This window comes from Carcharhinus amblyrhynchos, chromosome 7 (genome assembly GCF_965287045.1).
Source record: "Carcharhinus amblyrhynchos chromosome 7, sCarAmb.v2.hapA, whole genome shotgun sequence".
Lineage (NCBI taxonomy): Eukaryota > Metazoa > Chordata > Chondrichthyes > Carcharhiniformes > Carcharhinidae > Carcharhinus > Carcharhinus amblyrhynchos.
The window spans coordinates 7,306,515-7,322,794 of record NC_137330.1 but is presented as its reverse complement, the minus strand read 5'-3'; the positions used below and the strand labels follow the sequence as shown (position 1 = coordinate 7,322,794).

At 42.3% G+C, this 16,280-nt stretch overlaps 1 protein-coding gene across 2 annotated transcripts in view; it reads right to left on the bottom strand.

Annotated features, from left to right (window-relative positions):
- Positions 1–10,669, bottom strand: part of egln1a (egl-9 family hypoxia-inducible factor 1a) — a 111,500-nt gene extending 100,831 nt beyond the window's left edge. For both annotated transcript variants that reach the window (XM_080191869.1, XM_080191868.1), the window contains exon 1: positions 9,615–10,669. In XM_080191869.1, coding sequence (XP_080047995.1) covers positions 9,615–10,319 — 705 coding nt within the window. In that variant the 5' untranslated portion in view covers positions 10,320–10,669. The remainder of the gene's footprint in view (positions 1–9,614) is intronic.
- Between the last annotated feature and the right edge of the window lie 5,611 nt (positions 10,670–16,280).

The window sequence follows — 16,280 nt, the reverse complement described above, 5'->3', positions numbered from 1 at the left end:
TTTATCTACTTATTTTCCAATACCAGACAACATCATGATAAATCCAAGCTCTACCCACTCTACAACTGTATCTTTCTTTCAGTATGAGGTCCAAAGATAAACAACAAAACATTAATTATGGTTTGGCAACGGTTTTATACAGAATCACCATTAATTTAGTGGCACCTACTTTGTTCAGAAGTGTCAACCAGAGTCATGTTTGGATTATATTAATTGGTGCTTTCTTCATGTAAAATCTGTGTGCCACTTATCTTCAGCAGTTTTGGCTTCTGGTGGGAATCACACTGCCTTAGGGTGCATGGATTGTGCTTGGATTCATCAGATTAAACTGAATGTTTCTTTTTCCTCTCCTTTATAAAGAGAAATGAGTGAAGTTGTGGAATTTCAATTTGATTTAGGAAACGTTCTTTTAGAGTGGTAAATTGCACCTGACACCCCACCAGTGTCAAAGGAAAATCAGGGAGTTGCAATTTATATGGTATAGAAATAGGTTATTTGACCAAACCAGTCCATGCTAGTGTTTCTGCTCCATTCAAGCCTCCTCCCATCTTTCTTCATATAAATCTATCATTCTCCCCCTATTTTCTTCTTCCTCATATGCATGTCTAGTTTCCCTTTGAATGTATCCATACTATTTGATTAAACCACTTCCTGCAGCACAACTTTTCGTGACTGATGAATGTGTCCTCAAGGGATCTTGTACCACCATCCTACCTAGATTTGCACCTTCTTTCTAGAGAGTGTGTTGAACTCAATGGGCAAATAACAGCAATGTAATATATAACAGTCAGTTCTGAGAAGGACTATCTACATCCCCAACAACCCTCCCCCCACCAATCATTTGGATCTCATCCCCAAATTTAAATTTGGGTTTTTGATTCCAAAGTCCAAATTGTTAATATAAATTGTCAACAGCAGTCCAACAAAGATCCTGAGAAACACTGTTTCTCACCTTCTGCCACTTTGAATAACTACCTTTTGTTTTGTAGCCAGATAGCAATCCATTCTCCCAATTGTCCCAACTCAAATTCACATACCTTCCTCATCAATCTCTCATAGGACACCTTAACAAAGGTCTTTTGAAAATCCAAATAAATTCATCCTGCAGCACTATTATCTAGTCCCCACTGCTGCATCAAAAAATTCAATAAGGTTGGTCAAACAGGATTTTCCCTTCAACCTTCATGCTGATGATTCATTTATGATATTTTCCTTTCTGGATATTCTTCTATTCTCTCCTTAAGGATTTCTACACATTTCCTGCACTAATGTTGAATTTACATTAGTAACATCAGTCCTCTGGCACTATGCCATTTTCTAATCAGTTATTAAATATGTATAGAAATGTCTTTTCTTCCTTTCTAAAATGTATTTATAAGATGTGGTCATCACTGGCTTTTATGGTCCATCCATAGTTGCCAACAAGGTGGTGGTGGTGAGCTGCATTCTTGAACTGCTGCAGTCCCTGAGGTGTAGGTATACCATGATGTGGAGATGCCGGCGTTGGACTGGGATAAGCACAGTAAGAAGTCTCACAACACCAGGTTGAAGTCCAACCGGTTTATTTGGTAGCACAAGCCACAAACTTTCAGAGCACTGCTCCTGTAGTTATACCCACAGTGCAGTTAGGGAGGTGGTTCCAGGGTTTTGACCTAGCGACAGTGAAAGAACTGCAATATATTTCCAAGTCAGGGTGGTAAGCGACTGTGAGGGGAACCTCCGCGTGGTGGTGTTTGCAGGTACTTGTTACTCTTGTCCTTCTCAATGGTAATGATCATGGGTTTGAGAGTTGCTGCCTAAGGAATCTTGGTAAGTTCCTGCAGTGCAACTTGTTGATGGTACACATGGCTGCCATTGTTCATCAGCAGTGGAGGGATTCAATCTTAGTGGAATGTAGCAAACAGGCTGTTTTGTCCTAAATGGTGTTGAGCTTCTTGACTGTTGAAGCTGCACTCATCTAGGCAAATGGAGGGCATGTGCAAGCGGACGGCATATTATCACAGTATTCTTAGCCTTTGACCAGCTCCGGCAGCCAAAGTATTGATAAGGCTAGTCGAGTTCAGTTGCTGGTCAATGGATAGTGGGGGATTCAACAACGATAATGCCATTGTACATCAAGGCATGATGGTTAGATCCTCTCTTGCTGTGTGTACGTTTGCAATGTTATCTTAGCAGGCTTTAGTGGCAGGGCTTTTAACTTCTCCCTGTATACTGGTGCAGGAATCATGGACACCGCCACCCCCATATCGACTTCCATTTTCACGGTTTTCTCTTCTAGTTTAGAGAGAAAGACTGTCTTCGCTCCTTACTGACAGAATATTCTGTGAACTTTTGTTCCACTACACTGTCTGCTTCCCCTGCAGGCCCAGCTGACTCCCTATCCTCTCCATGCTGACAACTTGAACCTTTTGTTTTGCCCCTCTAAAAACACCCTTTTAGTTTCATCTCTCTGGGCTTAGTGGCAATTCTGGGCAACGTGACCAACTTGCTTGCACTTGCAACATTAGGCCTCATGTCTAGCATTGGCAGCATTGTGCTGACCGCACCGAATTCTGCAGGGATTCCATTACCTTGTGCACCTGGGAGCTTACACCCAACTGTGCTGCTTCTCTGGCAACTAACTCCATGGAAGTTGTGACCTCCAATGCAGCCTTAAACTGTAAATTCTTTTCAGTCAAGAACTTCCACTGGATAGCTTCAAGCTGGAGACCATAAACCAGCCAGTCCTGTGGGGCATCCTGAAGTATGTTTCCAAACTCTCAGTGCACTAACAGTGTCTTCAGAGCTGCCACAAATTGGCAAAGGACTCTCCTTGCAGTTGGTCTGGCTTATAAAATCTGAAATACATTGCAATCATCAATGGTTTGGGAGGGAAATTATTTTTTAATCCACCACCGCACAATTCTTGCTAAGACTTCTCAGCCAGTTTTCAGTTGCACCAAACTTCTTAAAACACCAAAAAGTCTTCCTTCAAATAGTACGAAAGAAAACTGGTACAAGGTCATCGCCCACAATACGCACTAAAGTGCTCCATATAAGGTATCCAGCTCTCTGCCTCTTCGTTGAAGAGGCTGATGGCACCAAATCTGGCCTCCTCCCACCATTGCTGACAGCCGACTGCAGCCTGAGTCCTCTCTGCAACCACTTCCTGCGACGTTTTTGGTTAGCTGTTCAAACAAAGCAGCAACGTTAGAAAACTCCTACTCATTCTTTGCGGGGTTGCCGTGCTTTGATTCCTTTCCAGCTCCATTCTGTGAAGTCCAAGGCAATGCTCAATCCCCTCCTCCTTCGCCAAAATGGAATGCATAGGCCATGAAGCAACCTCATGATCAGTTGTTATGTCTGTACCTATTGACTTATGGCACCTAATGAACCACAAGATTGGCTTGGTAAATTGAGCTCTTTATTATAGCTGCGCACCGTTCCACAGTCAGACTCAAGACTCCACAACCAGATTCCACACTGGGAAGAGCTAATCCCCCAGGGGTCACCTTACCATACTCTTAAAGAGGCAGTATGCACCCCAAACCCCAACATACATTACGTACATATATTACAGGGAGCATGAGGCAGCAAGCATAAAGAGCACACAAAATAATGTTAGTAAAAGGAGTAGTGCCAACTTCCTGTTCCAGTTCAGTATCAGAAGTTAGTGTAAACAAAGATATTACATAACTGCAAGTTCTTTTCTTCTATCAATTACAGTTACAAATTTGTCTCCCATTATTCTGAACTGCCAAAGTTCTTTTTTTTTTAATTCTTAACACACACTCTTTCTCTCCAATTCATTATTCCACTTTGGCACTTTTCCTGGAATCCACTGAAACAATGAAAGACTGAATATGAACGCAGAAAATGTACTCTCTCATTAATCGAAGTGCTGACTACAAAATAGAAATTCAGTATACAAAGCTATCCATCCTACTACACAGATAGACATAACCAGTGTTTACACATTAAGGACATGTACTGTGTCTGTTCCAGGGAATTAAACTATTTTGTTTTACTGTAATTGCTAGCATTCAGCATTCTCATCAACCGAATGTTTGAAATTTTCAATACAAATCTTTCTGCCCCTAACAATTTGCATTAACCTCAACCACAAATAAGTATTTCTGGCTACCACAGTGTGACATTTCCTTTTCTCTTTACAACACATCAATTGTCCTTCTCTGGACAAGTGCCAAGTTTTATTTGCTGAAGTGTGCAGTGTTTGATCGGGAACTGGATTAAGAATGGTCAATCACATTGCACTGAACACATAATAGCAAAGACAGGAGACTAATTTCCCTAACACATGGGAAAGGACCTACTTCATCAAATATATTTTTCTTCTCCCAAAATTGACAAATAAATACAATTAAACTTCCAGATATTTTTCAAAAATATTACTGATTTTGCACAAGTTGTTCCTGGATCTCTACAATATTGATTACACTAAAAAGGAGAGCAGCTGCCAGTTACCAGAAGTATATAGTTATAGTTTGCTCAGCCAACCATGTTTTATATTTCTAGAGCAGTAAAAATTGGAGTTGTCGAATACCAAAGTGCTGCAGATTGGCACATTTCAAGGTTTCAGGACTGTGTGCTAAGAAATGCACTAAAGCTTGGGGTAGCTGGCACAAAAGCTCAACGGGAAAACACCTCTGTCTAAAGTCGATTGATCATGTATTTTGTTCTTGTAATTCTGAGGTCCAAGAATCACTGTCAGAAGGGACTGAAAACCCTTAAATGATCCAAGGCGCTAATCATTCCTTCCAGTTGAAAGTGCAATTTACTCTTACTTCTTTCAACCTATCAGACTGTACTAGTTGCTGACAGCATGGTCCTTACTACCTTGGGACAGTCCAATACAGGCTGGGTGGCTGCTTTGCAGAACACCTTTGTTTAGTCCACAAGCTTCCAGTCACATCATTTTAATTTTCTACCTTGCTCACATTCTGACATCTCTGTCCTTGGCTTCCTGCAAATTTCCAATAAAGCTCAACATTAGCTGGAGGAAGAGTTCAACTCAAAATTTTACAGCCTTCTGGATTCAATAATTTTATCCTCTGCCCCCATTTGTTTTGTTTTCCTTTGCTAGTTTGTTTTCTTTTTCCTTTCACTTCCTTTCCTATGCTTTCGAATGGCAACTGTTCATGATCCTAACTGCATGATTTGTTTATTTACTGATCCCATTGCCAATCCATTTGGTCTTGCAATATATCTGTGGAACTCTTTGCCACAGAAGGTTGTGGAGGGCAGGTCTTTGAGTGTCTTTAAGACAGAGATAGATAGGTTGTTGATTAGTAATGGGAACAGAGGTTACGGGGAAAAGGCAGGAGAATGGGGATGAGAAAAATATCAGCCATGATTGAGCGGCAGAGCCGACTTGATGGGCCACATGGCCTAATTCTGCTCTTATTTCTTATGGTCTGAAAAACTTCTGTCATTTAATCTCTACTGTCCTCCATCCTACAACAGATTTTTTTTTGCTCTTCTTCCCACCCTAGCCACTTTCATTTGCTCAAAACCTATTACATTTATAACTTTGTTCCAGTTCTGATGAAAGGTAACAAACCTGAAATGTTAACACTGCTTTCATCTCCACAGATATTGTCAGATCTGCTGTGTATTTCCATCATTTTGCTTTTACACCAAACTAGTTAACACAATGTCTCTGAATCAGTCCATCTAAGAAACTTACTCCTGTGTTCGTGAGCCCAAGCTCTGAAATTATATACATCTGTACTATAAACTGGCAGCTTCCTTAACTGCTTTACTCCAGTTCCAACTGGCAAACTAAAAGGCAGAGAAATCAATTCTCAGACTTCATGTTTAGGATTTTCATTCTGTAGTACTGAGGTAGAATAATTGAAATTACTTTAGAAAACTCTAATATATCAATTTTCATTTCTGGCTCATTTGTTTTTTTAAAACCTTTACTGAATAAAATATAAAGCAAATCAAAGGAGGAATAGCATTAAAGGTTATCTTGATTACCTGCTGCAGCTGTAATACGTTGATGACTGAGGAAAGGAAATGCATGATATCAGAACTGTAATTTAAACGCTTACTGTTTCAGGAATATTTATCATGCGTAATCTGCTTTCAAATCATAACATTCCAAGGAGTGATACTACTTTATTGCTCCTGCTTTCTCATAATATACTAGGCAGAATAGGGAAAGACCATTTCATTTGATTGGAGAGTCAGTAATCAAGAAAAATCAATTTAAAATTGAGTCAGGGGAGATGGTGGCATAGTAGCATTGTCACTCAACTAGTAATCCAGAGACCCAGGGTAATGCTTGGGGAACAGGGGTTCAAATTCCACCATGACCAAAAAACCCATCTGGCACACAAATGTTCTTTTTAGAAAGGAAATCTGTCATTCTTACATGGTCTGGCTTCCATGTAACTCCAGACCCACAGCAATGTGGTTGACTCTAACTGCCACTCAGTTCAAAGGCAATTAGGGATAGGCAACAGATACTGGTCTTGCTAACAATGCCCACGCTCCGTGAAAGAATGAAGAAAAAAATTAAAGCATAGAATCTTGAACCAAGAGCAGTAATCACTGTTCAGTACATGAACATTTAAGGGAGAATAAAAGACATGACATAGCTACATGAATGAGTAGAGAAATTGGACTGCAACAACTAAGAGTAAGCAAAGACACGATGGGCTCAATGGCTTTCTCCTCTGCTATAAGCATCTTCGATTAATTAGTTTTAATAGCTTTGCAATCTTTTCCATTATTTCCCCTGTTTTTTATCTTCCACCCAAAAAAAAATTGATGAATCAAATGGGAGGTTGAAACTCAGCTCAGACTCAAATTGTGCACCAATGCTATAAATTGTTGGGTTCAGCCTGAAGGTGGGAAAGGGAATGGATTGAAGTCTCAAATGCAAGTAATTAGCAAGAACTGAAAAGATTTCAGTTTTGCCAATGGCAAAAAGCCCACGACTTGCTGTCAAAGAGTACAGTAGCAGTCACAGTGCAGAGAGTTTATCTAAAGAGCATTACAGCAACTTTCCTCAGTTAAATGTGTTTTAAGTTCTGCAGTGTGTTAATATGAGCAAACCTTAACTATTCATCTATAATAGTTTACAAGCTGGTTGAACTGAAAAATGTAACAATTTATATTATCATGACATTACATTCACCAGAATGCATAAAAAGGACCGACATGACCAGGTCAATGCACACTGGCCTGCTGCCACGTTAAAGAATTATTAAAACATATCAACTGCTACAGATATCACAAAAGTACACTTTGTACTGAAAGGATATAATTGGAGCTCTTTGAAAATATGTTAATTATTGAACATAAAATTAATCAACTGAGAGCAAGTTATCTTTCAAAATCAAGTACTGTACATACACTTTTTAGATAAATGTGTTCCATGGAATAACACTAGGTTTAAGCCAGAAAGTTGTTATCTTTGTTGTGCACTACACACAAGGTTGTTTTTCAGTCAACCTTTAAGGAAGACTGCCCATTGCTCAACATACCATGCAATTTTTTTGTTCTCTGGCTGCCTAACAAATTGCAGTAACACCTGACAAAGATAAAAGCATAAATGTCGATCTTCCTCACCAAATTCACTATCGTGTTGCAGTGCAGGAAGATATACCTCCCCTTAAAAACTCTCCATTGGCTTGTTTCTCAAACTAAATTGGCATTCCTTGGGTTTCTATCCTTATGCAATTTCCACAGAACTATGAACCAAAGAAAAAAGATCACAATCTTAACCGGTGAGGCTCAAAGCACCTGCTCCTGTGGCTTGTCTCATTTCCTTGTCTAATAGCACTTCACTCCTTTCTTCCATAGACAGGAGCATGAAAATAAGCAATGAGACAAGAATCAGAGAGTTGGGAGGAATGTTCTCACTGAAGTAAGTTAGAGATATAGAGGAGCAAGGGAATGTAAATAGACAGCAATTGTAAAACAAAGCCATTATGATGGTAGGGGAACAGAACTTGTACAGTACAAAATATGGTCAAAGTTTTGGAGGATTTAAGTTTATGAAAGGTGAAGAATGGGAAGCCATCCATGTAAGCACTGAAATAGTCAATTTTGAAGGTGACAAAGGTGTGGAAGGTTTAAGCAGCAGTTGGATGAGGCAAGAACAGAAGATGCAATGTTAAGGTGCTGCAAGCGGCAGTCAATGCAACTGTGAGGATATGGGATGAAAACTTGGCACATGTCTCATAGAGAAACATGGGTGCATACAACAGACAAATGGGTCCAGACCAGTGATGGGTAACCGAGGCTACTGAGTGAGCTGCATGAGTGGCCATCCTTCATCCTAGTAGGCCGCAAAGTTGAAATCAAGCGTGTTCTCTAACTACGACCTTTTAGTAAGATTTAATACATACCAAATATTTCATAAATTATAGAAAATGCTTAATCATTCATGTATTAATAGGACTGTCATCAACTTCAAGTGGTAAAAATAGAACAAATATTTAAGTGTGATGGGATGCAGAGGAAGCACATGTCAATGTTGTGTGCATTCAACTTGCATCTCACTTCATGTGAGTGTGAGTGTATCATAGAATCCCTACAGTGCAGAAGGAGGCTATTTGGCCCATTGAACCTGCACCAACAACAATCCCACCCTGACGCTTTCCCCATAACCCCACATATTTACCCTATTAATCCTCCTGATGTCCCTTAACACAAAGCAGCAATTTAACATAGCCAATAAACCTAACCTACACATTTTTGGACTGTGGGAGAAAACCAGAGCACCAGAAGAAACCCATGCAGACACATGGAGAATGTGCAAACTCCACACCATCATCCAAGCTGGGAATTGGACTCAGGTCCCTAGCACTGTGAAGCAGCAGTGCTAACCAATGTACCACCGTGCCACTTCAGCTATGCAAAAAGGGAAAAAAAACACATGGAGCGAAACCACTGGAATGTCACCAACAGTCAACAAAATGTCTCATGGGCCAGGGGCCACCAGATATCCACACTCGTCCAGGCTGAATGAAAGAGCAGGAACAAAGTAGACAAGGTGGTTAAAACAAGATCAGTGGACCTTCTTGTTGGCTTTTAATAGAGTTCCAACCCATCCCATCCTCAGAAAACTGAAAGCTATGGTATTAAATGTGTTTCTCAGATCTCTGCTGTAATTAAATTTAAGTCCCTTTGGCCAGTTACCATACGGCCGTTTCCATATGTAACTGAACGCCAACACCAAAAGCATGCCAATAAGTATGTGAATGTCAATTGGTGCTCCACATTAGTTCTGGATGAGAAGTTGAATTGTACAAATATAATGTTACAGGGAATAAATCAACGAAAATCAGAAACTTTCGAATTTAGACATACTTTATACTCGGAGAATAGTTGCGCAGGTCGAAGTTTGTAAGGTCAGTACGTTTTACGTGGAATATATCGAGGCTAGTCAACTCTTTATAAAGTACTTCAATTTTAGATTTCCACTGAAGCCAGTTTGATTAAACTGCAGTAACCACCTATGCGAAATGTAAACAACGAAAGGAAGAAAAGCAAATGACAATCACAGGAAAATGAATGCACGACTGCGAGTTAATCTCCAATTTTCAATGCACAAAAGGGTAAGACATGCAGACCGCAACGATTCTAGACGTACTCACTTTCGTCCTGCCGTTAATATTATAGCTGCCCAGTTTCCCGTTACAATGCCGGATTAGATCGTCCATCCTGTTCATCAAGAGCCCTATCTGAGTGCAGCCGGACTCCTTCCCGTCCACCCAGGTGATCTGGTCACCCCGGATGTCCCTGGAGGAGTCCCCTTTCTGGTTGACCACCTGGCCCTCGGTGAAGCGGCCGCTCTGGTACAGTTCCTTCACCTCCCACAGCACACTTTCCCCCATCTCCTTTCCCAGGAAGTTGTCCACCATACAGATACCGTGTTTGCTCATGCACGGCACGATGTACTCCTGCACCAGTTTCTGGGAGTTGCCGCCGCTCACTCCATGCGGCCCCCAGTCACTCCGGCTGCCGATGCCAGCTCCGGCGAGCAGATTGGCCGCCTCCTCGCCTTTCTCCTCCGCTTGCCCATTGACGGTGACAGGTGTCCGGGCTTTCGGAGACGACGGCGGGTGGTGGTTGCTGTTGGTGGAATCGCCCTCCGCTCGGCCCTGTCGCCTCACCGCCTCCTTGCAGACCTGCTTATGCTTCTTCCAATCCATTTTCTGGTGTTCTTTGCTGCAGTAGAATGACTTCTTGCAACCCCCGCAAAGCAGCAGCTTCTCCATTTTCCCGCACAGGCCACAGCTCTGATCCTGCTCGACGGACGGCGGCGGACATTCGGGCGTCGGACGACCCTCGTCAGCCATGTCCGGGAGGGGTAGGGAGGGAGAGGGGAGAATGTGGAAGGGGGTATATACAAGGGTAACGTTGCACCAGCTGATCGAGGAAGGGGTGGGTGAGGAAGGGGGAATGGATGAGGTCGGGAGAAGGGAAGGGGTGTATGGAGCAACCTTCCTCTGCCGTTCTTCCGATAGGAATGAAAGCCACTTTCTTGCCTCCGCCCAGCCTTGCCTCGCGCTTGCGTGCGCGCTGCTGACAGGCTGGCAGGCTGCCTGCCTGCGTCCCGCTCGCGGCTCCGGCCGCTCAGCCCAACCGCCTGGCCGCGAGTGCAATTCAAACTCTAACCGCCACCGGCCCGCGATCACAGGGGGAGGGGGCAGAGAGGAGGGGGGCAGAAGGAGAAGGGGGCAGAGGAGGGGAAGGGGCAGAGGAGGGGGAAGGGGCGGGGGAGGGGGTGGGAGCAGGGGGAGGGGGTAGAGGAGAGGAGGGCAGGGGAGGAGGCAGAGGGAGGAGGGGGCAGGGGAGGAGGCAGAGGGAGGAGGGGGCAGGGGAGGAGGCAGAGGGAGGAGGGGGCAGGGGAGGAGGCAGAGGGAGGAGGGGGCAGGGGAGGAGGCAGAGGGAGGAGGGGGCAGGGGAGGAGGCAGAGGGAGGAGGGGGCAGGGGAGGAGGCAGAGGGAGGAGGGGGCAGGCGAGGAGGAGGCAGAGGGAGGAGGGGGCAGGGAGAGGGGAGAGGCAAGTGGTGCCAGGTCTCATCACTCCCTCAAAGCTTTTTCTGCACATGCTATCAGACTGGCTGAATATTTCCAGCGTTTTGTTGCCATCCAATCTTTCTCCACTTAGTTCTTTGCCAATTCCTTTGCGAGCAGAAATCACGATTAACAGTGCTGGTGCCACGAGACAAATCCTATCTAGTACCATCTATAAGTAATCATACAATTTGATATAATCGGTGGGATTTTACAGCCTTGCTCATCTTGAAATTGGAAAATCCCACTGTAAGTCAATGGACCTTTCCATAATCTGCACGCTCTGCCACGCCCCCCCCCCACCCCCCAGCCAAAGCTTCAATTCCTGTGGTGGGCGGAGTGGGAAAATTCCAGCCATTGTGTATGTATATATATAATTTCAAAATGAACAACAAAGGCAAAATGGCAAAAAGAAACGAGAGTAGAAAAAAATAAGAATGACCCACGAATCGATCTTCAGTCAGTCAAGAATGACCCTGAAGCAAGACACACCATGGTGAGATATCATAACTTAGTCTGCCATCTAAAATAATGTTTACTATGGGATAGAAGTGGAGATTAGCAAATGTGAGCTGGAGAACATAAAGAATCACATGGAAGTAATGAAAATTGTAAAATGAGCCTTCATAGAATCCCGACAGTGCCGAAGGAGGCTATTTGGTGCATTGAAATTGCACCAACGACAATCCCACCCAGGCCCTATCCCCATACGCCCCACATATTTATCCTGCTAATCCCTCGACATGGGCAATCAAACTAATCTGCACACCTTTCAGACTGTGGGAGGAAACGAGCACCCGGAGGAAACCCACGCATCGCAGGGAGAATGTGCAGATTCCACACAATCGCACAAAGCTGGAATTGAACCCGGATTCCTGATGCTTTATGAGCAATTCTATATTTTCATAGAATCCCTAGATTGCAGAAGATGCCATTTAGCACGTCAAGTCTGTACTGAATCTCAGACAGAGTAGTCGGAATTTTACTGGCCCACCCGCCACGGGAATCAGAGAGGTGAGGGGCAGAGCATGGGAAGGCCCGTTGACCTTGGGAGGGATTTTATCATTTCAGGACAAGGGAGGCTGCAAAATCCTGTCCAGCATTTTACCCATGCCCTCCCCCCTGCCCTCTCCTTGTAACCCCTCACATTTTCCATGGTTAATCCATCTAATTTATACATATTGGGATATTAGGGCCAATTTAGCATAGCTAATCCATCTGTCTTACACATCTTTAGGCACGCATACATGGGGAGAACATGCAAACTCCACACAAACAGTCACCTAAGACTGGAATTGAACCTGGGTCCCTGGAGCTGTGAGGCAGCATTGCTCACTGTGCCACCCATCATTTAAAATTCCTCAATTTCTTATCAAAAGTCCAGTCAGTGATGTCCATATCCCATAAATGAATAAAATAATTATTTTCTTCCCACCTGCATGAAACAGTTTGGGACCGTTTTCTATTCTTTTCCAACGTGCCATGTAAAAGCAAGTCTTTGTTGTGATAGGATGACAGCAGAGACATGTAGAAAACTAAATTGTGTTGAGACCATTGCATCAAGACATCAAAATAATAATAAAAACAGTAAATTCTGGGATAGCTCGGCAGATCTGACAGCATCTATAGAGTGAGAAAGAGTTAACATTTCGGGTTTTGCAATTTCATTTTTGCAATATAGGAATTGCTTACATGACCAGAATTTATAGCACATCCCAGATTACCCTTGAGAAGATGCATCTTTAAACTATGAGCCACTGAGTTGAACTGCTGTTGTCCATGTGGTGCATGTACAGCCACAGTGTTGTTAGGGAGAGATTGAGGATTTTGGCAAAGTGACAGTGAATTAATGTTTCATCAGGATAGAACAGCTAACTCTGTCCCTCCAATGACATTGCTAGACCTACTGAATACTTCCACGTTTTTCTGCTTTTATTTCAGATTTCCATCATTCACAGTATTTTGTTTTTGTATCAAAACAGGGAACCATCACCTCGCGGGCGCACTTCTGCCTGGAGGACTGAGAGATGTCTCAAGTGTCCCTGTTGAGGCTTGGAAGGAAGTGATGGTGTAAACATTTAGGGCCACAAATTGTTTTTAGAAGTGATTGATAACTTTTAAAAACAATTTGTGGCCCTAAATGTTTACACCATCATTTCCTTTTGAGCCTCAGCAGGGACACCTGAGACATCTCTCAGTCCTCCAGGCAGAAGTGCGCCCATGAGGTGATGGTTCCCTGTTTGCCCGGCAGGCAATTCCATCCACTTCAATGTGGGCCAGGCCGCCATCACCCCATGCCCCCATGTGCAGGGGGCTTTAGATGGCACAACATCGCCCTGCAGTCCTCACACAGCCAGGTATTGCACGATGTTAACAGGAAAGGGTTCCACTCCCTAAATGTGCAGATCGTGTGCATCACAGGGTGAACCATCGTGTATGTGTGTTTGCCACCTGGGAAGTATCCATGATAGCTACATTATTAGGATGGATGTCCCCAGCCTCTTCGCGGACCAGCCCAGGCTGCCGGATAGCTCATCTAGTGGTGCGTTGGACTCTTGAAGATGTGTTCCACTGTGTTGGCGAGGGTCCAACAGGGCAGCATAGCGAGGGAGGCCTTCCTTGCAGCAAGTCAGATACAGTCAGATAGCCATAACCTCACTCCCCTGACCCTCCCCTACCCCTTGTCCACATCACTAAACCTCTCCCCCACCCGCTACAGGTCCAACTGACATCTCACCAGGTTTAGCCATATTAGGACTACTGGTCCAGACAGGCAGGTAATGATGACTTACTATGTGGCATGCTGTGATACTGCCCTATTGCCACGCAAGTCTGACTCCTACCTGTTCTCTGACCGCACACTGCCGTCTGGGCTCATGTCTGACTGAGGGTTGGGAGCACCACCATGCGTTGTAATACTCCAGGGGCTGGTAGGGGAAGGCTGGGACAGGGGAAGAGGGTTGGGGTTGGGTCGTCCCACTGCCAGGGTGGTGCGGGGGATGCCATGGCAGGCTGCATATCTCCAAATACTGCCATGATGTATCATGTGTTCAAGATCTGAAATTGGCCTGAACTCACAACTTTTTAACTCTATTTCAAAAATGGCAACAAGTAACCTAAGATGACAATGATAATGTGAAATATAAGATGATACCAGTGATAACAATAATAGATGGAATTGCAACTAAGATAAATGTGAAAGAAAAAGCTTCTACCATTGTTACATAATCCTGCAGATAATAAAATACAGATTGAGTATCTTTTAATCTGTAAATCTGAAAATTGAATGCATCCAAAAACTGCACGTTTTTGAACCTCATTGATCTGTAGCATGGGAAGTCTAGTTGTTTGTCTGCACTGTTTACCTTGCGATTCTTGTGGTGAACATATCAAAAATAAATTTATTACAAGTATCTTGTATTTAATATTTAGTGATATACCTTACTTTTCCAGCAATTGTATTTACTTTAAACGATAGGTAGCCTAAGCTTAGACTATTGTAATGTAAATTTATATGCAATACCCAAAACTCAAAATGTAAATGACCAGGATTATAGATAAAATACCTGACCTGTAGTTATAAAATATTCTAGCTGTTTACCACTTCTCTTACTTTTTTTTTCCTGTTGTGTTATATTTTGTATTCACAGTTTATGAAATATAATTGTTCACAAATTCATTTTTTCATATCTTCATTGCATTCTATTCACATTCTACTTAATTTGCTATCTCGTATTTATGTTCTGTGTACATAGGACATATCTAAAATAAAGTTCACTTTTAAACCTACAGGACAGTAATTTCAAACATTGGTACAGGAAAAACAAAGGCAAAGAAAAAGGTAATTGAATAACAATTTATATTTATCCCACATCCAACCATTTATACTGAGCCATACTAACTTATTAGACCGATCCTTAAAATGGATCCTTGTATTTTGGTGCAGAACCTTCAATGAAGTCATACTATTGACATTTTACATTGATTTTATTAATAGATTTGAATAGATTTTATTAATCTGTCACAGATAAAACAAATGGTAAAGTCTTGTGAACATACTGTTTTTAATAGACAGGTCGTATAATACTGAACTGGAAAAAAATCAGTAGTTTTCTCCTCTGGACCAAGTTTGTTTCACTTTTTTCCTTCGACTAGAGCTGCTGTAAAATCTCAGTATTTAAGTTCTAAGCTCCCACTGGCATGTTTTACCATTATGTGCTTATAACAAAAGAGTTTAAAATAACTCCATATAAGAGAAAACTTATAAGCAAACATTTATTAATTGACAATTCAGGTAAAAAGATGAGTACCATTTCTTGTCCCTGTTACCACATACGTTTTTTTTCTGCAGTTAATCACCGTTAAATCAAATCAATCTGCTTTGATTTAACATGTGACTTTGGAGTGGGAGTGAGCTATTCAGCTTTTTCAGACAGCTCCACCATTCAGAAGATCACAACTGAGTGGATTGTGGCCTCAACTCCACTTTTCTGCCCGTCCTCCATACCCTTAGCTCCAATGTTGATCAATAATCTATCTAACTCAGTATTAAATATATTCAATGATCTAGCCTTCGTTGCTTTCTGGGAGGAGAGAATTCCACTGACAAATGACCTTTTGAATGAAAATAGATCTCCTAGTCTCAGTCTTTAAATGGGAGATCCCTAAATTTTAAATGGTGTCTGCTACTCCTGGACTTGGCAACAAGGGAAAACATCTTCTCAGCACCCACTCTGTCAAGTCCCCTGAAGTAGCGTAATATAAAACTTATGAAAGTCCCTCGTTTTAAATTTACAATAATAAGTAGGCTAAGATTAAGATAAAGATTACAAGATGCCTTATAAAGAAAATAAGGATTCACCATGTGCCTAATGTAATATGCAAAGATATTGTCTGTATAATCACAATTTAACCAAGTATGAAATTAAACTGTATTCTTAATGTATTTTGTAAACCTTGGCCAATGGGTGATCTAACTCTCAGCATGATGGGAAATAGACAGTAGTAGACAGACCAATTTCTTTTGTAACAATGGAGTATAGAGAGAGCAGTTCTCCTTACCAGCCAGCTTAAGTTAGACAGCTGCAGGTTAATCAGGGTTTTGAATGTATGTGCATTAGCTCATGGTTAACAAAGTTGGTACGTTTCTCATGCTGATAATGGGACTGGACATAGGCAAGGGAATTGACTTCTCACACCAATTAAAATTTGAAGGTGAATCCACCGGATTTATGTAGTTAG